Source organism: Rattus norvegicus, chromosome 4 (assembly GCF_036323735.1).
Source record: "Rattus norvegicus strain BN/NHsdMcwi chromosome 4, GRCr8, whole genome shotgun sequence".
Taxonomy (NCBI): Eukaryota; Metazoa; Chordata; class Mammalia; order Rodentia; family Muridae; genus Rattus; species Rattus norvegicus.
Genome location: NC_086022.1, coordinates 172,410,921 through 172,435,737, shown reverse-complemented (window position 1 = coordinate 172,435,737; position 24,817 = coordinate 172,410,921). Strand labels below are relative to the sequence as shown.

The 24,817-nt window shown below is 46.0% G+C and overlaps 1 protein-coding gene across 1 annotated transcript in view; it reads right to left on the bottom strand.

Annotated features, from left to right (window-relative positions):
* Window positions 1-24,817, bottom strand: part of Dera (deoxyribose-phosphate aldolase) — a 78,776-nt gene that overhangs the window by 38,009 nt on the left and 15,950 nt on the right. Inside the window, exons 2-6 of the mRNA NM_001399006.1 lie at window positions 18,861-18,958; window positions 17,412-17,559; window positions 16,239-16,334; window positions 13,742-13,876; window positions 1,137-1,265 (exon numbers count right to left, since the gene is read on the bottom strand). Coding sequence (NP_001385935.1) covers window positions 1,137-1,265; window positions 13,742-13,876; window positions 16,239-16,334; window positions 17,412-17,559; window positions 18,861-18,958 — 606 coding nt within the window. The remainder of the gene's footprint in view (window positions 1-1,136; window positions 1,266-13,741; window positions 13,877-16,238; window positions 16,335-17,411; window positions 17,560-18,860; window positions 18,959-24,817) is intronic.

Genomic DNA, 24,817 nt, shown 5'->3' with positions numbered 1-24,817 from the left:
CTACTTAGCCTCAGACTGTTAGGCATTTGGATTTAAAGGACACAGCAGCAACAAATACCTACAGTGCCCGGCAGCAGGGACCAGGCTGTGGCATCCCCAGTGCCCGGGCCGATGCTCAGTAGAGTTCCAGGGAACCATCCCCTAGGCCTGACAGAGCATTCAAAAGGCACACAACAGCATAATCATCTAAAGTGTGATCATGATGGATGGCCTGAACCAGAGAAGCCAGGCATCTTCATCCCAGGGTCAGGGCCCCTGGTAAGGCACCCCAAAATCAGCTCTCACTCCCAGCACAGTAAAGAGTGTCATCTAACAGACTTAGTCGGAAAGATATGGGGCTCTCGAGGAGAAGCTGAATCAAGAGGTGGAGAAGAAAGTGGTGTGGACACAGGCCTGCTGAGGGCGGTGTTTCTAACAGAGATCTTCTAGGCAGGGGCTCAACATGTCAGACCATGCAAAGGAAGCAGACTGCAGGGGGTGAAGGGAAATAAGACAGCAGAAGACAGGGACAGAGCCGGGGAACAGACTACGCGGCTGTAAAGAAGTGAGGTCATAATCGAATCAGCACTGAAAAGATCATTTAACAGCACAAAGGGGAGGAGAGTGGGAAGGGCCAAGAGTAGGGGCAGAGAACTGAGCTGAAGTGACCCACTCGGGAGGGACAGGGGAAGCCCAACGTGAGCCGACGCATCTGCTCTGCGCGAGGCAACGAGTCAGCCTCTATCTGAAAGTATGAAAAACGCCACACTAATTCTCATTTATATTAGCGGGAACAGAAAAGCAGGGGCCACTTCGCAAAGCACAGAGACAGATCTCAGAAAAATTCAATGCCGAACACACGGAGAAATCCTCTCCAGCACACACTGACAAATGAAGACTCAACTAGCACGGAAGGCAATTTGCTAGCAAGAGCGCCACCTACTGCCACATAGGGATAGCGCAGCAAAGAAATACCACAAACAGAAAGGTGGACAGGGGCCCAAAGTCTGACGCATGCATTCACAAAAAACGTCTCGGTCCTCTGGAAAGAGGGGTTACATTAGCACTCTCAATCTTGTCCAAATGATTTCATCTACTTATTTCCCCTAGAAAACCGTCAGCCCAGGAGGAAGCGTGTCTGAATACTCATAGCTTACCCGCCATCATTGCTACCAGGCTGGCTTTGTAGATGTTGGTGAGAGAGCCGAGCTCTCCCGTAGCCAAGATGGTTTTGAGATGGGCCTCCCCACAGGCCTTTCGAAACTGAGTGATCTCATCGTAGAGAGCTGCAGAGGGAAATATTGAGACGGTTACAAAGCAGGCAAGCGGTATCGGGACGTGGACTCTTTGGAGCCAGGGAAACCCATTTCGGATTTAGGACACATAAAACACTTGTCACTCACTAAACATCACCCCAATTTAATATCGCCTAGAGCATCCTGCCACAGTTCACACCCTGCTACAAGGAATACATGCTTTGCCACCATAAAACTGTTTCTAAGCCCCGGGCCTGGGGTCAAGAGTCATAAAGCCTCTTAAATACCATTCCAAAGACATGCAAACTATAAATAATTTCTACTTTTGCCATGTGATTCTGACCTGAGGGAGAAAATAAAAGCAAATTTATCTGCCATACATACAGCATACAGTTACTATGCCACAAGGAAAAAAAAAATCCCATGGTTCCTATGAATTCTTCTACTCAGAGGTAACAGGTTCTCTCGTTAGCATGTGAAGCAGATCTTTCTGGGGAGATGGGCAATACTGATACAGGAAGAACATGCTGCCCACGACTGAAGAGGGTTTGTGAGCATAGACCTACAAGGAAGTGATGGGCCTGCCCAGGTGACATGGATGCATGTGAAGAAGGCTCACGGTTGGTGTGCGCTGAGGTGGCTGTCAATCACCCTAACCCTAGCTCACTTCCAACCCGAGAAGTAGATTAGACAGAGACAGGTAGACCAAGCAGCCAGAGGTGTGTGTGTATCTACATATGGCAGAATAAAACTGAGGAAAGCAGCTCGAGGTAAACCAAGCAGTTCAAAGACATCAAAGCAAGGGAAAAACAACGAGAAAACAAAATACTTACAAAACACAAACAAAATGCACACAAAACATACAAACACGTAAAACAAAGAATAGAAATATTAGTAAAGAGGCAAAAATGTTAGTAAACCAAGCCAAAGTGGACCAAAAGCTACTTAAGAGTCATCTGTCAATGACAGCACAGAATTTAGCCTTTTCCCCCTAACCTACTGTCATCTAGTTTCCAAACTTCAGGAAACGGAAAATCTACTAGGACAACCAAAGTGGCTTGTGCATATGTCTTAGGGGAAGCTGTTTTACACACGGACTGAAACAACACAAGACAAGACATCTGGTAAGAATGAAAGTCTGTCACCACCAGATTGTCCCCACAGAAGGTCTGACCTCCCCCCACCTCCTGCCAACCTAAGCTGATTTGTGGGAAAGCCATTTGACCTAAGTGCCCACTGTGACACTGGAGTGTCTTAAATCAGAACCCCCTTCCACACAGTCACAATTTACATCCTGTCCACTCAGGAAAGTGACTAGGGTGGAAGGACTTTTCTGGACACTGAATCTAAAGAAAACATTGTTCTTCAAGAGAAATAGACACATGATGAATTGTGGTCTAAAACCCAAGAATGCTAACCCAGTTAACCTGTGACTTAAAATTCTGTGGTAAGCAAGTAACAGCAGGCTCCACACTCCACAGCCTGACAGAGAGGAGCTGAGGACTGCAGCTGTATCACTTCCTGCAGGACCCACGCAACATTGTGTCCAGTCTCGGTCCTCAGTCCTATCTTTAGAGTGTACTATGAACCTTATAGTTATTATGAAGATTAAACTGTGTGTGTGTGTGTGTGTGTGTGTGTGTGTGTGTGTGTGTGTGTGTGTGTAATCAAATCCTACTTCACAGCCTAACCCATCCTAGATAGATAGATAGATAGATAGATAGATAGATAGATAGATAGATAGATAGACAGACAGACGGACAGACGGATGGATGAATGTCCCCTCCCTATGCCTCTCCCCCACAGAAAGGACCGGAGTAGGGTATAGGTCTACTGTAATTGCTACTTAACTATCTGAGTAGATGTTACACAATGAACAGATAAAGAGAAGAAATGCCCCTTCCAATATGATTCTCCATGAGGTATGATTAAAGTATAAAAAAGTCTTAAGTTTCAAAGCACCATCTCTTCAAAATTCTGAGAGTTTCCTGTGCGTTGCTGACTAGTCATGTCTGGTGAAATGTGGAAGGATCCTAAAATCTTATCGCTAGTCCATAATGGGACAGAACAAATTGTGTCTTCAGATTCTGAATAAGATTCTACTTCCTCAGACTTGAGAAATGGCTCACGGGTTAAGAGTATTGGATACTCTCGCAAAGGACCGCACACCGATATGGTGGTCACCAATCATTCATAAGAGGACCGGATGTTCTCTTCTGACTTCCATGGGCACCAGGTATGCATATGATGCACAGACATCGATGTGACCAAAATAGTCATATACATAAAAATTAAAGAAATAAAAGTTTGTACGTCCCCAAATACTCCCAGTAGAGAGCCCAGTGCACATGTACACACACACACACACACACACACACACACAGTTTATGAATCTCTCTGCCGGCCCTCAGGCAGAACAATGCACTGTAGTGGTCAGACTTTATAACAGGTCTTTCCAGGCCCCGTGTCTCTAATTCACCTGACAAAGTTACTGACCCTTCCCAGGCTCCATTTACTTCATTCCATAGCCATTGTTCAAGTTCTGAGAAGAGACGTAAAAGTAATTGTTTGGATGATTTTGAGGGTAATCAATTAATTATGCTTCTCATGACAGGCACATGGAGAATGAAGATGAAAGCCTGGTTCGCTCTAAATCTTAAGCTGTTAGAACTGAGGGCACTGGGCTCACCGCTGACCTGGAAAGACAACTCAGAAACTGCCCTTTGGCGGATCTCTGCAGAGATAGCAGAGATGAGAGACAGCACCAACTACCCAGGGCCTTGAGAGCAGAGACAGGCAGGAAACTAGTGTGTCACAGCCAGTGTGGGACAGCCTTGAAGGAGGAGGGACTTAGTCTGCCATGGATCGTGATGGACACTATCTGGTGAGAGCTGGGAACTCAGGATTTGTCGACTGAGGTCAGCAGTATTAGGCCAGTGAGATGCTCAAAGAGTTTCAATAATGTTATATACAATGGAACTGACCGTGTGAATACTGACCAAACAGAGGACCATACTGAAGTCCCTCATACATGGGAACAAGGTTTCCTGTAACATGAAAGGACAATAATAAAGGAGGGGGTGTGAGGATAGATAACACCTCAGGTACTGGATCATAATAGATTATCTGTGAATTAAAGGCCCATAAGACAGATAGACGGATGCATGCATAGACAGACAGACAGACAGACAGACAGACACACACACACACACACACACACACACACACACACACACACAGGAATAGGAAGGCAGACAAACAGGACACAGCTGTAGATATGCGTTCACGAATGCTGTGTCCATGAACACATTCATGCAGTTGCGAGATCTGACCACCGAGTGCACACAGAACAGCAGCATCTTAACAGTGGTCCGTGTATCTGGTACCCAGATAAAAGGACCCAAGCTCCTTGGAAAACAGCTGTTTCCAGACTAACGGCTTTAAGAAAGTCAAGGATGAGCCTGAACCATCTTCTCTAACCAGGAGGAGTTCTGAAGAACGACGGGAACATTGGAAGAATGCAGAAACCAGTTTGAAGTAGCTTCCGCTGGGCAAATGTCAGACAGCTTGGGTGGGAAAGTGCTAATATGAAAGTGACAATGACATTAAAGCAGGAAATGGAAAGAACACGGTGAGAGGAGAGAGGAGAGGAACGGGGGGAGATGCAGAGGAGAAGGGCGCACCTGTGTCCGTACAGTCACAACTATGTCCCAGGAGAAGAAGAGAGAACGAGGGAGAGAGTGGCCAATGAGGGCTTATGGTGGGTGAATATGAATAAAGTGTGTGTGTGTGTGTGTGTTATGAAAATGTCATAGTTGACACGCACTATTACATGTGTCAATTGAAAATATTTTTAAAGTTGCAAAAGGATTAAAAGATGATAGTAAAAGATTACTACCATGCTGGAGAGATGGCTCAGCGGTTAAGAGCACTGACTGCTCTCCCAGAGGTCCTGAGTTCAATTCCCAGCAACCACATGGTGGCTCACAACCAACTGTAATGGGATCTGATGTCCTCTTCTGGTGTGTCTGAAGACAGCTACAGTGTACTCATATAAATAAAAATAAATCTTTCAAATCTTAAAAAAAAAAAAGATTACTACCATGCTAGTTCAAAAGAAATCAATGAGCTCATAGGAAAGGAAGGAGAGAAGGGGTGGGGAGGGAGGAGAGCAGGCGGGAGGGTAACAGGTGTAGAAGGACGGATCCAACCGGGGAATTGCCCTTTGACAAAAACTCCAGAATAATAACTGAATAATTATGGATGGGAACAGGGTAGATAAAAGTTGGGTTAGAGGCGGGATATTAACATGGTCTGAGATGAAATCTATTCACCATTTATACTTACTTATTAAAAGGAAAACCTCTGGTCTTACAGTGTAGAAACTCGGCAGGAATCATCCTAGTGCAGTAAAACTTAACATCCTCAAGAACTAGACCGATTAACATCTTGTGACTCTCAAAGAATGGAGAAAAAACCCAGCACTTATTCCCGAATACATAACTTGAACCCAATAAGAACGAAGTACCAGCAAGTCTGACTTTGGGGTATACGTGTTTGACATCTCATGTAGCCCAGGCTGGCCTCCAACTTGTTATATAGCTGAGGGTGTCCTTGAACTCCCAATCCTCCTGTCACCCACTTCCCATGGGCTGTGACTGCGGGGACAAATCAGCATGTTTTATGAGACACCGGAGCTCACAGCTAGGACTTTATGCATGCTGGACATCTGTAGCCCCTGAAATATAGCTTGTAATTTACTAATAACAGGCCCAAACTCCTCAAAACCAAGAAAAAGCTGGGGGGCTGTTCCACAATAAACAAGAAAAAGGAGAGACGCAATGACTGATGTAGATCGAACTATGCCCCTGGGCACCGGAGAAATCTGAACGGAGCCTGTGCGTCTAATGCCAGATGTGAAGGAGCGCTCGGGCCTGTGGTGATCTTGCCGTCACTTCTTGAAGATACTTAGTAAAGTTTTTAAGGGCAGTCAGTCAGCAGGCGTATAAATCAGTCTCAAATAGTTCATAAAATTACACGCATGTATCACACACACGAATATGTAAAAAAGAAAACACAAAATGTCAAAACCTCAAAAACACTTTTGGAACAGGAGAAGCTGACTGATGAGCTCAGCACGCTATTTTTGTAATTTTCTATATGGTTTAATAAAATTACTCAAAACTGAAACTTAACGTATTTTATAATCTGCTTACATATATATACATAAATATATACATAGATGAGATCGACGATAGATAGATAAATAGATAGAACTGCCTGTCACATAATTTTTAATGGCCATACAATCTTCTATTGTACAGACATAAAACTTTACTCAATCATTCCCCTGTCGTTAGAAGCCTACGGTTCCAGGTTTTTGGCCGTGATAAGCGATCCTTCAGAGATGTCCCAACAGTAAGGTCTTTGCACACCTCGTCATGCTATCCCCTAGAGTCTTTATTATTTTTTTCTGCTCACACACTTCCAAGTAAAATATGTTCATTGTTAAAAATTCAAACATTACAAAACTGAGAATTCCTCATTTAAGGAGAAAAGAAGAAAGAACGATTCTTGCCACGTACCAGAAAAATAATAATTTGGAAGGCTATTATAAAAGATGACTGACAAATGAAAATGGAATTCAAATACCTCGATAGCAAATTAGTCAGAATAATGCAAAATTTAACAAAACACATACGCCAGGAGCGCTGGCAGAGTGATGTCACAGAAAACCCCATAAGAAATGTCTTGACTTATAATGAGGCCTTCAGGATTGTGAAGGGGGTATAGCAAAAGCCCAGTATATATCACACTGTGGTACTTAGTCAATATTATTGCACAGCTCACGGGAGTTGTCTGCAGCCTGTCCCTGGGGTCCCTACCACTCCCACCATGCTCATGAGAAGTGGAAGTCAGTACCCAACATCTGCCTGTCATTTCTGGTCAAGAAACAGGTGAGGCTGTGTGGGCGGAGTCAGAGTCAGAGGCCGTTGTGCATCGACGCACAGTCAGGCAGAGGACTGTGTGCATCGACAGCTTGGGTCCAGGGGTAGACAGGAAGCAGAGAGTCAGGCTGGGATGTGATTTCGTTTTCATTTTTTTCTTTGTTCCATCTATTTTCAAACTGATAAATAAAAATACAAAAACTGTACCAGTTAATGGGGTGCCATGAGATATCTCGACGGATGCATGTTTTGTTTGATATTTATGTCAATGCAAACATATCTACGTCCTCAGACACTTGTCACCTCTTTACGGGGGGAACAGTGGATCTTTTTCTCTTAGCTTTTTGAGGTACAGTGCATAAACGGTGTCTACAGGCTCCCTGCGACGCAGCCTCCATGGCTTCCCACTCTTAACCACTGATGAACCCTTCCCTCTGCTCCACCACACTATTTTGGCAATGCAGCTCCCCACCCCCACCCCACCCCTGGCCCTGCCCTGCCACCAGGAACACGAGCATTTTCTTTTCTATTGTCAATCTCACAGCAGCTGGGGATGCACAGCCTTTTCTGGAAAAGCACGGCTCTAAGTGTAGAAAGCCACACTAGGGCATCCTGCACACATAAAACTGTGATTTGGGTAAGGCTCCCAAGTCTTTAGCCATCGTGGATCCTGTCTAAAAGTCATAAAGCGATGCCTTTTTGTTTCTTGCTATTCAAAGGCAGCTTAAAAAATAATTGCTAGAGAACATATCTAAGCAATTATTTTTGAGTGCCAGGGAGACGTTCAACGCTGCATAAGAATGTCCTGAAAATAATGCTTAAGATAATTATATGTACAGTAAAACACTTAATATAAAACTGTACGGCAACCTTTCATACCAAAAGAAAGTCACAAAGTGTTCAAGAACATGCTTTCATTCGCCAGAGCAATTAATTAAACTTGTAAGGGTAAAATGGAGATGGGCTTAATAAATCACCCAGCAGTAAAATAACCTAGAAGAAATAAAACACACACATTTTTGCCAATGCTATTAAAGTGCTGAAGACTCGTGGCATAAAAACAAAACCGTAAAAGCATCTGGCTCTTGTATCTCCCGACGCGCTCTGCTATAAACAACCCGGGGACAGAGGAACTACAGACTCCTAAGGAGGATCTATAGATTTAGAAATAGCTCTTCTGATGGCCTATCATTATTAATAGCTCTATAAAGGAAACAACGAGTTCTTTTCGGGGATCTCCATTCTTCTGCAAAAACATAAAAATAAGTAAATAACAAAAAGCAGACTGATTACTGACCAGATTTCAGGTCCCTAGCGTCGAGTTCAGAGGAGGAAAGGAAAGGCACACTGGCTGTGCTCTTGGAACGCCATTCTCTCACACTGAACCAGACAGTGTTTAGTGTGCGTGCTACAAACTAAGCTTAGAGAACAACAAGGGACTCGCCACACTCAACTGAAAGATGTGAAGATGACGAGGCTACGGCCACAAGAGATCCTGACAACTGCTTCACGAACGAACACACTGCACCAGAAAAAGTCAGTGTTTGAACCACCCAGGAGCCCCGCACACTGGTATCCCATGGTGCCCACTGGTATCCCATGGACACTTGGGCCCCAGGCTCAGTGAAGGCAGTTCCAGTGCTGGGCTCTCAGAAGTAGATAAAAAGCAAGGTCCAAATCGGAGAACTGCTCCAGGTCAGTGGTAAATATCGTAGGCACCTCTGTGAGGCAGAAATGAGACCACCCCTGGGTGTCTTAGCTACAGAAGGCTCAGATGCAGATATCAAAGCCTGCTCACAGAGTGTGTGATGATGAGCCCTTTCTGCCAAAAGCTGTTTGAAAAGTAAACTAAGAGAGGTGTCACCCTCAGGACTACCATAAAGTATATACACACACACACACACACACACACACACACACACACACACACACACACACCATAGTAGAACATGAACCACAGTACAGGAATATTACTGACACTAAGAAAGTCAGAGACGTCAAGAGATTCTCACAGGAGCAGGAGCCCCTCACTCCCATCAGATCCAGCCTTCGGTTCTGGCTGTACCAGAATCGAGCCAGGAATGTGTGGGAAGAGAGCTAGATCGAGAACCTAGGAAACACTTGTCAGGTAACTCTGAGAGCCAACAATACCATCTTCACTGTGTCTCAAGTGACAAACAGATATACACAGGTCTGCGCGAGCAAGACCCAGTGACAAAAGGTCAGGACAGCACAGTGTGAATGAGCCAAACATGGCTGACAGGAAAAGGCTTAACAGAAAAAGACCGGCCTACAAAGACTAGGGTAAGACTGAACAAAAAGCACTGTATAAATGGAGACCACAGCAGTCCGAGCTGCTTGGGGTAGAATGAATTACCTCAGGGATTTCAGTAGCTCCTGAACGCCTCGCCACACACAAGATAACACGACCACCAACGAAAGCATCGGGAGCCATCAAGAGCGCACTAAATCTAACCATGACTTCTTTAAGTTAATGGAGGGTGGGTAACTATTTTAATGCATTTACTTTCTCACGTGTCAGGCTAGATTCCCTGATGTCAAGAGGACTCTGATTCCGGTCTCCGTTCCCCTGAATGAGCAGTGGAGATGGGTGGAGTGCAGACAGGAGTCAAGAGCTCACACATGACCAAGCAGATGAGGATGCCGGTGCCCAGAGCTCAGGAGGCTGACATGGGAGAGGACGTAACAGAACTTGACTCTAGGAATGAGGATTAGTGATGCCAGGACAGAACCCCTGAGGGAGGGCAGAGGACATTAAGGAACATGGTACTAAGAAAAGAGGGTACTGAGAAGTTAGAGGGAACCTCAGGAATGTGAAATCAGACACAGTTATGACCAAGTGTTCTAGGAGGAGAGGGCAGTTCACCAAGTCAAATACTGAACAAAGGTGAATGACAGACAAGGGAAGAACCCCAGAGCCTGGGGAAATGAGAGGCCACTGTCCCCTCCCTTAATGCCTACCCAAAGAGACACATGGGTTGTTTAAAAATTCCAGCGGTGGTGAGGATAAAAGGGAGATGTAGCCAATAATGGAGGGGAATGCTGACTTCAAACAGAAATACGTAAGGGGGGGAGGGGCGGGCGGCCAGGAGACTTGAGATGTGAGAGGATAGTGCAAAGTAAGAACCTGGGCCTGGGCCTGCAGGGGGCGGAGTCCTGCAGCACAGAGCTCGAGCCACATAGCAAAGACCATGAACCACGCAGCAAAGACCACGAGCCCGGCACCAAAGACCGTGAGCTCCACAGCAAAGACCTTGAGCCACAGCAAAGACTGGAGCCACCAGGAGCCATACAGCAAAGACCATGAGCTACCTAGCAAAGACTGCAAGCCACATAGCAGACAGCGATTCATGCACCAAAGACCATGATCCATGCACCAAAGACCACGAGCCAGGCACCAAAGACCGCGAGCCACACAGCAAAAGATCGGAGCCGCGCAGCAAAGACCGCAGGTCTGGGACCACAAGAACTAGGCAGGAGCCAGACATCTGACAAGGTAGAGACATGAAACGGTCCATCAACGGGAAATGGAGCTGAAGCTGGAGAGACGGCTCCATGGTTAAGGGCACTGGATACTCAGTTACTAAGGATCCGACTTCTATCCCTGCACAAACATGGTGACTCACAACCATCTGTAACTCTAGTTCCAGGGGATTTGACACCTTCTTTTGGCCTCCTTGGGCACCAGGCCTGCAGGATACATACATACTATACGTACATGCAGGCAGAACACTGATACAGATTTAAAAATAATAAAAAGAGCGGAAAGACAAGAATGGGGATGTGGTGGCTTGAACAAGAATAGCCCCAGGGAGTCATATATCCGAATGCTGAGTGGCACTGTTTGAAGGATGGGGAGGGGTGGCTTTATTGGAGTGGGTGTGGTCTTGCTGGAGAAAGTGAGTCACACATGTGAGAGAACTTCCAGATTGGGTTACTGAGGAGAGAGCCACCCTGGATGTGGGGAGCACTAGCCCTCCTCTGGGGTGAGCAGGACACTGCAGTCATCTCCCCCTGACTCTTGACTTTTGCCGTGATTTCTCTGCCATGAAGGACTGTGAACCAAGCCAGGCCCTTTCTTCCCTAAGAGGCTTTCACTGGGTGTTATGCTGCCGTGATGAGAAAATCAAATAATCCACAAAGAAACTCACAAAACTCGTGGAGGGGAGAGCCCATCACAGGACGTGTAACAGCCTGCTGGGCACGCCCACCAGAGCATCCCACAGAAATAATGAGAGACTCTTAATCAGTAAACCCCTAGTATAAAAACAGGACACTGAATAACACAATATATAATCACGCTGAGAATCAAAATTAAAGCAAAACACTGCAGTGGGGAAAGGTTTAAGTCACTGCTGGCTTCTATTTAGAAATAAATTTCTAGCATTAAACGTTCCTTTTCGATTTGGTTTGGGTCAAGAGGTTATTAATGCCATAAAAAAAAGTTAATGGAAAAGTATGGTGTAGGACAAAAAAATGTGTTATTATACTCTATGGAAATGCCTACTTTGGGGAAATTATTATCTCAAAAACAGCCATTCCTGAGTCTGTTAAGGATAGCCAATTACATCAAAATCCATCTCCTACTGGATTTTATTTTTTAATTAATAGAACTTGAGAGACAAGAACACAAGTTATAATATAAACTGCACATCTATGTCTTCAACTGCTTGTCAAAGACCATGAAAAAAATGTGCATCTGGATTTATTTAAAATATGCACACTTACATTATCCACAACTCTGAAATCATAACCGAAATCTGTGACCAAAAGCATATATGCAGAATACTCAGAAACAAGAATACATATGAAGTGTGACTTTCAAGGACGGTTAAGAATGCCCAAAGCACACACAAGAAACGATTCGAAATGGGCACAAGTAAAAGGAGCTATGTGGAACTGTCAAGAATGGTAGCATATGTAGGAATGGGAAGGAAATGGGAGAGAACATGAATGTTGCTCACTCTCCAAGCTGGAAAGCTTGTTCTGCAGCTTCCCTTGCAGCCAGTGATGAGGCCATGTAAATGACTTAGCTCAAGACAGGAGACGACATAAACAGGATGCAGAGTTTTTCCGGATAGAGCAGAGCCTTCTTTCCTTCCCCTGGGGAGAATGTGTGAAAGGGGGAGCTTCAAAAGCCACCTTAGACAGTGGAGTGCTCCTGCTGTACTGATAGACTCACACACCTCAGAACTGCAAGACGGAGTTGGTCCAGGTCTCTGCATCCACTCTGGATACTTCCCTCGAGTGCCCTGTGACTAGACAGCTGACTGGAGTCTTGTTACACCGTAACGAAACAAAAAACCGTCCACAGGGGCCAACAGTGGAATAGGTTTGCTGGGAAAAGGTTTACAGATACACACTATCAAGTCTTCTCTCTCACACCTAGTTTCAATATCTGCAGTCTCAGTTAACAGGGATCAACCTAAGGTCTGGAAATACTAAATGGAAGGCTCCAGAAATAAACTATATGTAGATTTTGCAAGGCAGCTGTGGTGAAATCTCACGCTGTCCACGGCTGCTGTGTCCACAACTGTTTCTGAGTCACTAAAGCCATCCCAGTTATCAGATTGATACGTCTCAGCTAACAGAGACACACAGAAGCCAGGAAGATGGCTCTCGGGTTAGGAATGCCAACAGCCAACCCTGGTCACCTGAGTTTGATCCACAGGACACACATGGAGGAAGGAGGCCAACCTCCCAAAAGTTGTCCCCTGATCTCCATGGTCAAGCCCTGGCGTGTCTAAGTCCCACCATCCATATACACACAAATAAACAAATGAACTAAGTGATCCACTGATCCTCAATACTTAAAAATATATGTTTTATTTGATATATACATCTATCAAGAAACAATATATTATCTTGGCATTAATTTAGTTTCATCTAAACTTACTTGCCACGGTAACTTTTTCAGAGAGCACTGTATTTATTTTAGTTATTAATGTCCTCATCTTTAGGATATAAGATATATATGAAAATAGGTAAAGTTCATTTGATGGCTTCATACCTCATATAAAACAGCACCCTGTTACTTGAATGGACACGATCTTAGTACAGCTTGGCATGACAGTAAGGCGCTAACCCTACAAACAAATGTGCAATAGCATTTAAGGTAGCAAAAGTGCACTTAATAAGTTAATAAATAGTACGCATCCTCAAAGTCTGCAACGATTAATGTGAAGGTGACCTCCCGCAACATCCTAGAGTAAACCTTGCTTAGGGGCCTTGCCTGGAGTGACTTATGAACAGTACAGAAGAGCAGGAACTCTTCCAAAACAGAAGCAAATTAATAATTTTTAAACTGGATTTACTGCATGGGATGACTGTGCACCTAACTACACAGGGGGAGATGTAATCTCCTGCAGACAGAGAGCGGCCCAGGGCATCGAGAGGCGCACTCTTAGCTGTGTGTCCTCTGACCATTGACTTCTGACCTGGAACTTGATTCCTAAGCCATGCTGTGTCCCTTCCAGATCCCCCCCATGGCCCACCAGGAAGGACTGGGGCTCCCTGGGAGCAAGGACCTGCACCCACCTTCCCACTGGCCAGTCAGCACCAAGGTCCTGTTAATGACCACGTCGATTTCAGTAGCTCCGTCCTCCACTGCCAGTCTGACCTCTTCCAATCGAGTCTTTAAATGAGTCTGTCCAGCTGGAAAGCCAGTGGCCACTGGGAGAGATTTCAAAGAAGACAGAGAGAGAGAATGAGGGAGGGAACTAAATGGGACAAATTTCATTGGCCAGTTTATAAGTACGGCATTTAAAGATGAGGCATAAACAGTACCTAAATAGGACTCACGCCACACAGGACAAAGTTGGGGTGACAGGATGTGAGTGCACATAGGTTTTTTTTGGGGGGGGGAGTGATAACAGGATGCTCTCTGGAAGACCGGAGGTTAAGTTGCCACAGAGATGTTTGCAAGGTACGCTTAGTAACTATCAATTAACTAAATCTGTCAGCTGACAAGAATAAAATCATTGGTGTGGCTTTGCATGACAGACACTGGTAGGTTCAGGTTGGCATTCCTGACTTACCCATTTGGCCCTGATCTGACCTCCATTTGCTCATGATGGACTTAGTGAACCAGAGCACCCAGGCTGTGAGCCAGGCTCCCCCCAGTGTTTCTTAAAGCAACCAGCAAAGCAGCAGAGACCAGGGAGAAGCCCAGCAGGAGGGGAAGCAGCATCACTGCAGGAAAGGGGCAAGAACACATGAAAGAAAAGAGAACACATGCCTGTGGGTTTAAAAACCAGGACTTTTTTCATTCATCCCATCCCTGATTCTACACGGGGTCTGTTGACCTTTCTTTCCCACAGCGACAACTCCTGGAGTCTGTTACCATAGGCCAAACACATCGTCCCATTTTGTAAGAGACGGGCCGAATGTCCTGAGATGGTAAAAAAAAAACTTAGGCCTACAAAGACACAGTGTCAAATACATTGGGAGCCCTCTTGGAACGGCTATGTACGGAGAGGCACACGGAGGGATGGCTCGGTGGTGAAAAGCGCTGCCTGCTCTTGCGAAGGACCCAACTTGGGCTGCTAGCACCCACACGGGGGATCTATGACTTCTCCTGACATCTGTGCACATTCAGAGGGCTTGCTGCAGAACTCACACAAGCGCAAACATACATGCATACAAAATAAATCTTAAAGAAAGATATAGCACTTTAGTGAAATAAATAGCTGATCTTTACAAACTGCTTTTTCTTTTCTCTCTTGCCTTTTCTTTTCGAGACATGGTCTTTCCTTGTAGCTGGCCTTAAACTAGCAGCAATCCTCCCCTCAGCCCCCTGAGTGGTAGAATTCCAGGCATGTCCCACCACACCTGGCTCAGACCTTTTATTTAAAGCACCAGGATATCCTTGCAGCCTTTTGAAAACTAGAATCTAATACTATCTGTCTCTGTCCGTCCGTCCATCTGTCCACCCACAGACACATGCTTTAGGAGACTTTTTTATAGTCTGTTTATTTTTCATTTATTCATTTAGTGTGTGTGTGTGTGTGTGTGTGTGTGTGTGTGTGTGTGTGTGTGATACACATGAGGTCAGAAGACAACTAGAAGGAGATGCCTGTCTCCTTCCCCTGTGTAGGCTTCAGAGATGCAACTCAGGTAGCCAGCCTTGGCCAGAAGCCCTTTTATCTCCCTAGTAGCCCTTCTGGGTTTAGGGCTCTGACTGTCACCCTAGTGTACTCTGTCCTTCCTAGGTTTGTTAGGTTGGTTTTTGACATCAGCTAACTTACCACCTTGAGGCGAATGTGCCATGCTCTGTTTAAAACTGTCCAGAGCTAACACTGTCTTCAGAATAGAGCCCACACCACCAGCCACCAGTGTCCTGCCCAGTTCCCCTCCCACAGCTGCCTGTCCACAACTGGAAACCTTTCTGATCCCTGCTCTGCTTCTGTGCCTTTCCATACGCTAGCTCCTGGGTAACCATCTTTCTCTGCCTCAGCAGATGTCAGAGTGCGCCCGTCACCTCTGCTGGGATGCGGCCTTACTGTGCAGCCTGGCCTTGGCTGAGGGAAGCAGTACCTTATGCCACACACATGCAGCAGAGCATAGAGACATGTCTGTCTGTGTGTGTGTGTGTGTGTGTGTGTGTGTGTGTGTGTGTGTGTGTGTGCACGCATGCACAATCCAGCTGATGCAATGACTATAAAAACCATAAAAACCAGGGTTTCCTTATAAAAACCAAGCCATGGTTCGACACTTTTAGGACTTAATATGTCAAGGGTTAGGGATGGTGGTTTTTTGTCTGTTTGTTTTTTGAGATCTCACTATGTGGCCCAGACTGGCCTCAAAGTCAACTGTCCTTCCCCCCCATGAGCTCCTGAAGTGATGGGACTCTGTCTGTGTGACATCATGCTTACTTTAATATCTACATAAATTTAGCACACATTAAAGTCACAAATCATGAAACTAACTCAATCACATTATCAATTCACGGGGGATTCTCCATGTCGACTGAGCTAAAACACTTCAGATATGTTGAAAACTAACCAGAGCAAAAGTCACCAAAATAAAGTCTCACCTGATGCCACAGGGATCCTGCAGCCTGCGGCCTTCAGTGCCTTCACAGCATCGCAGACCCGGGCAGGGTAAACACAGACCGCAGCCGTGGTGATACCTAGGTAGGGGAGAGCACAACAGCCTACTTACAAGGAGCTCAGCGCACACACCATGCCTTTAGCTCTCATTTCCGGAACAACAGCGGCAGAGAGCAAACAAGAGGGACAAATACTTGCCCCGAATGCTTGCAGCAAAGGGGAAAAGACGAGTGTCTGTGTTGTTTTATAGCCCTGGGCATGGAAACCAGGGCCTTGGGCCCTCAACACTGAGTTACACCTCTAGTTCTAACAAGGAAATGTTCTAGTGTCAACTGGGAAGAAATGTCATAGTGCTTTTCAAAAGCCACCGAGTTGTTTAAGTCTACTGAAAGCCCACAGATTGTCTGTGAAGCCTGCGCTGGGCTAGCTCAGCACCTTTCCCTGCATGCATAGCGGCTGGGCACGGCAGAGCCAGGAAGCATTTATCTACACAGAGGATATTTGCCTCTCAAAAACTGCCTCAGCCAGTGACTACATCTGAGGCCCTGGCTCCTCCTGGCGCCCCAGGTCTTGGTTTTCTCACTTAGGAAATAGACCTCTCCACCCCTGACACCCCACCACCACCATCCTGTCTCCTCCACATTTGAAGTTTGAAAACTCAAAACTCGGGGCAACTTTTCAACAGCTTCTCTCTTGTGTACACTAAGAGAGTGATAGGAGTTGACTTTTGTTTTGATGTGTTAAATCCTTAAATTCTAACTTAATACACAGCACTTGCCACATGCCTTTTATTTGCAAATGCATTTCTCTGACTTCGTACATGATGTGCCCATTAAGTGGTGAGACCAGCCTTTCCCCTCATGGCTAGGGAATCAGAGTCTGTAGCTCAGGCCATTAGACAGGAAAGATCACAAACTGAAGAACTAAGGAAACCCTCGACCAACAACTTCCAATTCATAGATGCAAAAGCTGATCTGAAAACAGGGCTTGGAATCTCTCTAGCTTTGGAAAGAGGCATCTCAGTGTCCTGTCTGCACACACAGAAGCAGAGATGTACCAGGGGTCACCACAGCACATCAGCAGGCAATCATCAAGCCCAGAGCTCCAGGAATTCCTGCTGGGACCAGGTAAGCCCAGGTCACAGCACACAGCCTCACCTTCGTCATGCATATTTAAGGCTTTTAAGAGGTCTGCCCGGATTGGATATTTGGCTTTATAACAGAGCCGTTGAACGTTGGAAAACGTGTCATCACCAGAAAGCGTGGTGAGGTCTATGAACGTGACAGCTTTCAGGAGCCACGCAGCCTAGAGAGAGGAGACACAAAGGAAATCAAAATGAAAATGCACCTTGAACTCAGTTAGAGAGGAGAAAAACAAGAGACAAATGGGAGTGTTAACAGACAAGGCCAATGCTACTGTAGGCGTTTTCTTATACAGGGTATAAGCAGAGCTCAAAAATGACCACGAGAGGCCAGCAAGCTGGCTCCAGGGAGAAAGGAGCTTGCAACCAAGCCTGAAGACCTGAGTTCTATTCCCAGAGCACACATGATAGAAGGAGAGAACCAACTCCTAAAAGTTGTCCTCTACTTCCATGTGTGTTTCAGGGTGGACATGGCGCACGACACACAGACACACGGACACACAGACACACACACACACGCACACACACATATGGACACGCAGAAACAATTTAATTTTACATTATTTTTTAAGAATGGCGATCGAGACAAACATTAGCCAGACTAGAACAGAAGAGCAGACTTGATGGACTTTTCTCTCAGAAACTCCAACTGAAGCCTTTGCCAGCCCCTGCTATTTCTCACCTTCCCAGCTTGTCTGTAGAGAGCCCACCACAGACGTGGGGCCGTGAGACGTAACCTGAGTTTACCTTCTTTCCTGGGATCCAAGGTGATGGGGTGGCATTTCCTGAAATCTCTAAGTCCCTTGTTTTTAAACCCAATTCCATCATTAAAACAACCCCCACATTCTAGAATAACTCTCTCTAAAAAGAATTCCCTTTTTATCTTTTCAGCCAGGACGGGCAGATGGGACACATCACGTGTTCAACTCTTGTGAAGTGAACCCCGGAGTCCCTTCAGGCCTGCGTAGCACGTCTGTGACCGTGCTGCATTAGAGAATGGTGCTGACTGGAAGTCCGCCACCGGGCATCATTTCTGGAATTTTGAAAAGTGACTTATGAAAAGAAATAGTTAAGGCGAATTCTCCCACCTCAGGCCTCCACAGTGGACACACCAGGTGCAGATGTTTATGGCTTTAAAACTAAAATAGAAAAGCCACAGAAAGCAGCCTGAGAAGCTGGATAAACGTGTCGAGGAGACGTGCCATTTAATTCGCTCATGAATAAAGATACCCCAAAGTCACTTGCGGTTTGGCCGCTCCAGAGCGGTAAGATCCGTAACTTGTTTGGATAAACGTGTCATCTTTCTCCAACCCATCATCATCACGTGTGAATTATTAAAATAAGCTATGGGCAGCTGCGATCCTTTAAGTCTAGATGCATCTTGAGCAAAACTCAATACTGTGGCCCTGAGGGACGAGGTGTGCACCGTGAGGTGCGGGGACAGAATGCTCCTGAGGACCCACACCTGCCATTCCTTCTTCACACTTCGGCGGGCCTGGATCTGCTCGGCCCGCCTCAGCACAGCCGCATGGTTCACTTGAACTCTGGAGACCCAGCTGAGATCTACGAAGGAAAGGGCGACACTTGTAAGTTTGAAGAGTCCCACGGTCACCTCTAGTGAAAGGGCACAGCTTTGTTCATCATCAGTGCCCGTTTACAACACAGGGGTCTGAGGAGCAGCAAGATGGCTCAGTCAGGAAAGCATTTGCCACACATGCCTGAGTTCAATCTCCAGGACCAACGGTGGAAAAGGAGAAATCATTCCGTAAGGTTGCCCTTTGCACACACCCTGACATGCATGAGCCTGAAAATCGCACACATACACAAAATAATAACAAATATATTCTTAAAGCCGTGCTCCTTTTCCAGACAAATACACAACCTTATAGAAGGCCTGGTCATCACAAGGTACACTTCAGGCAAAATCAAGTGCATCTGAAAACTACGAGGAGCTGAAGTGATTAATGACGCACATAAGCCCAGCAGTGGGTGTGCCCTCCTCCCTGGGCACACACGTCTCACCTCTGACAGAGACTTATTTGTGAGTGTCTAGTCCAGGAGAGCAAATGATTAATAAATAGTTAAGTGAATTAGTGAATACTTGAAGGCATCTCTGATCACCACCCACTTACTGACAAGATTAATATCTGCTAGATGCTGATATGATACAGCCCATCAAAAGAGAATTTTTCAAAATGTACTACAAATAACAGTGTAGCAGGCATTCAAAAACCAGGAAAGAAAAAATCCCACCCAAAGCTGCAGAAGATATATATCCCACACTCCTGCTTTAGGGTGGCCCAGCCTGCGTTGTCAATTTTGTTTGAGCCTGGTTATCCATAGCCAGTGGACCTCCGTGGAACGTCACCTAAACCACAGGATGTGGACAGGATTTCTGAGTAGAGGTGGGACTGCTTCTCGTGCTTAGTTCAGTGTGAGTCATGGACGCTCCCTCCAGAGTCCAGGGTCTGGCTCACCCATGGTCCCTCCAGGTAAACTGGATGTGCACACATCCACCTGTTGCTGCAGCTGACCTCATTTCTACATCACTGACCCTCCCCAGGAACCTCATGGTTTTTAAAGAGTCTTAAAAGACAATAGTGGGCAGAGTGTAACCTTTGGGAACTATGTGTCAATCCCACACCTCTCTGACGTGCATGAGAATTGCTGCGTGCAGATTGTAAGGTGTGTCGGCCACATGAACTGTCTCTGACTACTTATTGGGAAGACCTAAGGGAAGAAGGATTTGTTTCAGCACGCGGTCACCTGTCTCTGTGCATTTGGAAATAACAGTATTCCAGTGGTATCTCATAACAAAGAAAAGGTGTTCACCTTGTGGTCAACCAGGAAGCAGAGAAAGTATAGCACAAAAAAATGACCAGAGGTTGTTGCAATAGCTTGGAGGGTAAGGATATGCTTGTCACAAACCAGAGCCCTGACAACCAGAGCTCAATCCCTGGTACACGCATGGTGGAAGAGGGGGATGGAGTTTGGAGGTAAGTCCTGTGATTTCTATACATAGTTATATGGACACACACACACACACACACACACACACACACACACACAGAGTCAAAGAAAAGTGGGGGGCCATGGCAGGATGCTCTGCTGCCAGTGACTACTTCCTCCAGGAAGACCCGCCTGCCACCGGTTACCACCTGTCGCTAATTCCATCATATGAACTGTGAGTCCGTCAAGGGGTTCATTCATTCACTCACTCACTCATTCGGTCAGAGACTTCGTGACCTACCTGCCTCTGGAGATGCCCTCACAGACAAGCACACAGCTGGTCTTGGTCAATCCTATTACACTAACACCCACAACCGAGCATCCCAGTAATTGCTAACACAATACAAAAGAGTCTGCTTATCACGAAGATGAGATCTGGGACCACCAGGACAATCGGTAGGCCTTCATCCAAACTGCTTTGTTCCCCCATTTCCATTTGTGGATCAATATTAACGGTGTGTAGAAACTCAAAATCTGGATAAGAATGAGTTACAGAATATTCTATATCACTAAAGTAGAAACCATGTTCGGATGGGTTTTTTTTTTTCCTTCATTTCTGATGAAATTATTTTGTTAGCTGAGATCATTTAATAAAACAGATTTTCAACATTTCCATCCATCTGTTCTGCTCCTTAAAATATCACTTGGTCTTGCTTCTTTGCGAAGCCGACTCGAGAGAAAACAGATGCCTGGGTCAGGCAGCCTCTTGCCCCTTCTTCCTACGAAGATAGAGTGGATTCAAGGCAGAGCCCCAGACAGTGGGATTAAATGGAGATCAGGACGTACACAACTCTTTTAAGACCTAGGAGAACCTAGTTTCACCCAAATGTAGGGAAGGCTAAATAAAATAAATAAATAAATAAATAAATAAATAAATAAATAAATAAATACATTAAAAAACCAGGTCAATTGACCACTACTACAGGTGACTGAGTTCACGGTAAAGACTGTTTTGGGGACAGTAGAGCCAACTGGGGCTACTGGAGCCAAGAGTTGTACAGAATCGCAAGGCTCACAGCCAAGAAGCTGAAGCCAGCCAACCCAGGGCTCTTCCCTCAAGGATCCTCTCTCTTCCCCACTCCTCAGACCCCCTCATGTTCTGCTGGTGCTGGGAGCCCTCAACCAAACCCCAAAGGTCCACCAGCCAATCCCTCAGCTTTCCCTAGACATTTCCCCCCTTCCCTCCCTCAAACACCGGGCTTCAGGGTCCCTAAACAACCAGCAGTTTCCTGAGTTGGTGTTTTATGTGGTCTCTGGAGCTTGTGTCCTGTTTCTTCCTTCTACCTAGAACGTCCTTCCTTACCTTGTAGAAACAATGAACCCCCACCCACAAAGACTCATTTCAGGAAGCGAGGACATAGCTCAGTTGGCCCACGTCCTTGACTGGCTGGCAGAAAGCCCATATAAAACTAGCCACGGTAATTACACTTGTAAGTCTAGAACGTGGAGAACAGGAGTGTATAAGGTCATCCGCAGACAAAAGCGCAGATTCAAGGATAGCCTGGGCAACAAGAGACCCGTCTCATAAAGGAAAAGAAAGAAAGTTGGGGATTTAGCTCAGTGGTAGAGCGCTTGCCTAGCAAGCGCAAGGGCCTGGGTTAGGTCCCCAGCTCCGAAAAAAAAAGAACCAAAAAAAAAAAAAAAAAAAAAAAAAAAAAAAAACGGAAAAGAAAGAAAAGGGAAGGGGCGCAGAGGGGAGGTAACGGGAGAGGAGGAGTGGTCCATTTTTCTGGGAATCCTTTCTAAGCCCGTGCACTGTTCTCCAAGGTGACTTTGCCAGTTACTTTCAGCCCCGCCCCTTCACTCAGAATAACAGGGACAAAGCTAAACGCATTGTGCTTCCAATGGGTCTTTAAAAATCTCAAGCAAAGTACATTGGGTGACACTGAAGTAAGAGGAGGGCTTCTCCAAGTCCAGAAGCCTTCTTGTCTTACCCTTCCCAGGTCACAAATGACTTTGGATCTGCACAAGAGAAAATTGACGGGCACCCAGATGGACGCCTGGGCACAGTCTCCTTTAAAAGGACCCTCCAATGCATGGCGGCTAAAGTTGGAACCCACAAGGCCAGCACTCACAGCTGAGGCCGCTTGCTACAGGTCCCCGTGAAACATCTACTGGGGGATGTAACAAGAATCACCTCTCCCCATATCAGCTTTGGCTGCTAAAAATACCATTAGTGGTCATAAAATTACCCAGCCCCGTATTTAATCCAGCCACAGAATTTGCCTCTGTGACCTCCCATGGCAATGAATTATATAAGTGACTATCTCGTTTTATTAGCACTTCATTTGCTACTCTTTAATTTCGTCAAATAACCCTTGTTCTCATATTATAGGGTCTGGGGAAAAGAAAGGACTGATCGGCCTTTGTTATGTCCTTCATAACTTTTAATATTCCATTCAAGTACCCTTTAGCGTCTCCTTGCCAGGAGAAACGAGTCTAATACACACACTCTCCTCAGGACCAGAGAATCTTCTTCCTCGGAGGCCAAGAGGGGTTTCTAATTCATGTGCCTTTGGGGAGAACAGACACAAAGCCGTAATTGGAAGGCTGCACTGCTCCTCAGTGCTCCGATGAAGTGCTCCACTCTCTGATGAAGAAAACCCCACTGTTTTTCTCACATTGTCACGCTGGTGACGTTCAGGCCCCTCAGTCGGTTATTACTTTGTTCTCTTATTTTTCTGGTTCAAGTCTCAGTGAACAGAGGGATGTTCTAGCCTCTCTGGCACTTTGTTTCTGTTTGTTTGGGGTCTTTCACATGGTCCCTAACCCACACGATGTGAAAACACAACCAGACAGGATGAGAAACCTGTGGACTTGGCCTTTGTCCCTAAGAAACAAAAATGAGTCGTGATGCTTTATTTGACAGGGCTCCCTCCAAAAGCGGAATAAATAAAGTATTAAATTTCCCATAGTCTTCATTCTAACTGTTCCGCCTACACCTGTTTCTGGTGCTGTCTCCAGGCTTGTAGCTTGCTGACATGCACTTGCATATTTTAATTTTGTTCTTGCTCCCAAGTTCCCTTCCTAGCTGTATTCACCCGAGTGTAGGTTATTTCAGTATTGTTTGTTTTCAAGTCTAATTTGCATCCTCCCAGGAGCCAAGCCACACCCTCCCAGCTGTGCTAGCGTTCACCGGAAACAGCTCACCACTAAATGCCCCTATTCCCACAAGCCATTGTTGCTATCCCTCACTGAGACTGGTAGAGTATTTCATGATCAGGTCTCATCTGTCGACTTCACCTTGGAAAAGGCTGGCTAGAAACAAAGACACTAGGATGTTACCGCTAAGGTCAAATTCAACTTCCACAGTCAAGGAGAAGATGTCACCTTGCCTAGTTTCTATCCCCAAAATACAGAAGTGGGGAACTTAGCTGAGGGCAGATGAGATCCACCAGGAGCCTTCTTCCATGAGTATCCCACCTATCAGACTTGGGGGCGGGTGTTCAAGGGCATCTGTGGACTTTGTGGGCACTGGGCAGATCTGCTACTCCTCTGCCCGTTAATCTGGTCCTAAGGATCCAGATGTTAAGAACCCAAACTCCCACAAGCAGGCAGCCCAGAGGAGCCTTTCTAAGGATACAGCACCCCCTGCTATTTGTACCTAACCTCAAATTTCTACAGAACGCACATTCACCTACAGATGTCAATCCAAGTCTGGTGAGGAATAAATCTGTCTACCCTTCAGACAATCACAATGAGACGGTTAGTACCAAGACGAAGAAAGGCTCTGCCTTCTGGCAATCTTGCCTGTCCTCTTCCATTAAGCTGGCATTTCTGGTGTGTTTTGCAACCGTACTTAAATGGGTTACGACACCTTCAGAACACCATCACAGCAGCAGTTAGCCTAGGGTCATAGTCTTGCGCCTTGCCCTGCCTGGCAGCATCTAGTCTTCCCACCTCCCCTCATCCTCCTAGCCGCCCCCAGGTGATGCCGCTCTGCCCGTTCAATCCATCAGCTGTTAACAGGAGGGTGATCCGAGCACTAAAACACTAGCCTCCTAGTCTGGCATTTTCTGTTCGGTTCTGGGTTGGCCACCTCAGGTCCAGCTGTTCTCTGCATCCTTAGCATCACTCATTCGGCGACCACCCCAGGGTCTGCAGCAGCTGCACTGCTTTTACTGATGGAACCAGAGCTCCTCGGGAGAATGGGGACTGCACCTGAGTGCCCGTGAACAGATACTATCATCGCTCCATTCAGCACAGCCGTCCTCAACCCGAGGGTCGCCGAAGACCGTCGGAAAACACGGATATTTACAATATGATTCGTAACGGTTGAAAGACTCCAGTTATAAAGTAGCAATGAAAATAATTTTATGGTTGGGGGTCACCACAACGTGAGGAACTGCATTAAAGGGTCACGACATTAGGCAGGTTAAGATTTAGCGCGTCCAGAGTGCAGGTGCTGTGCAA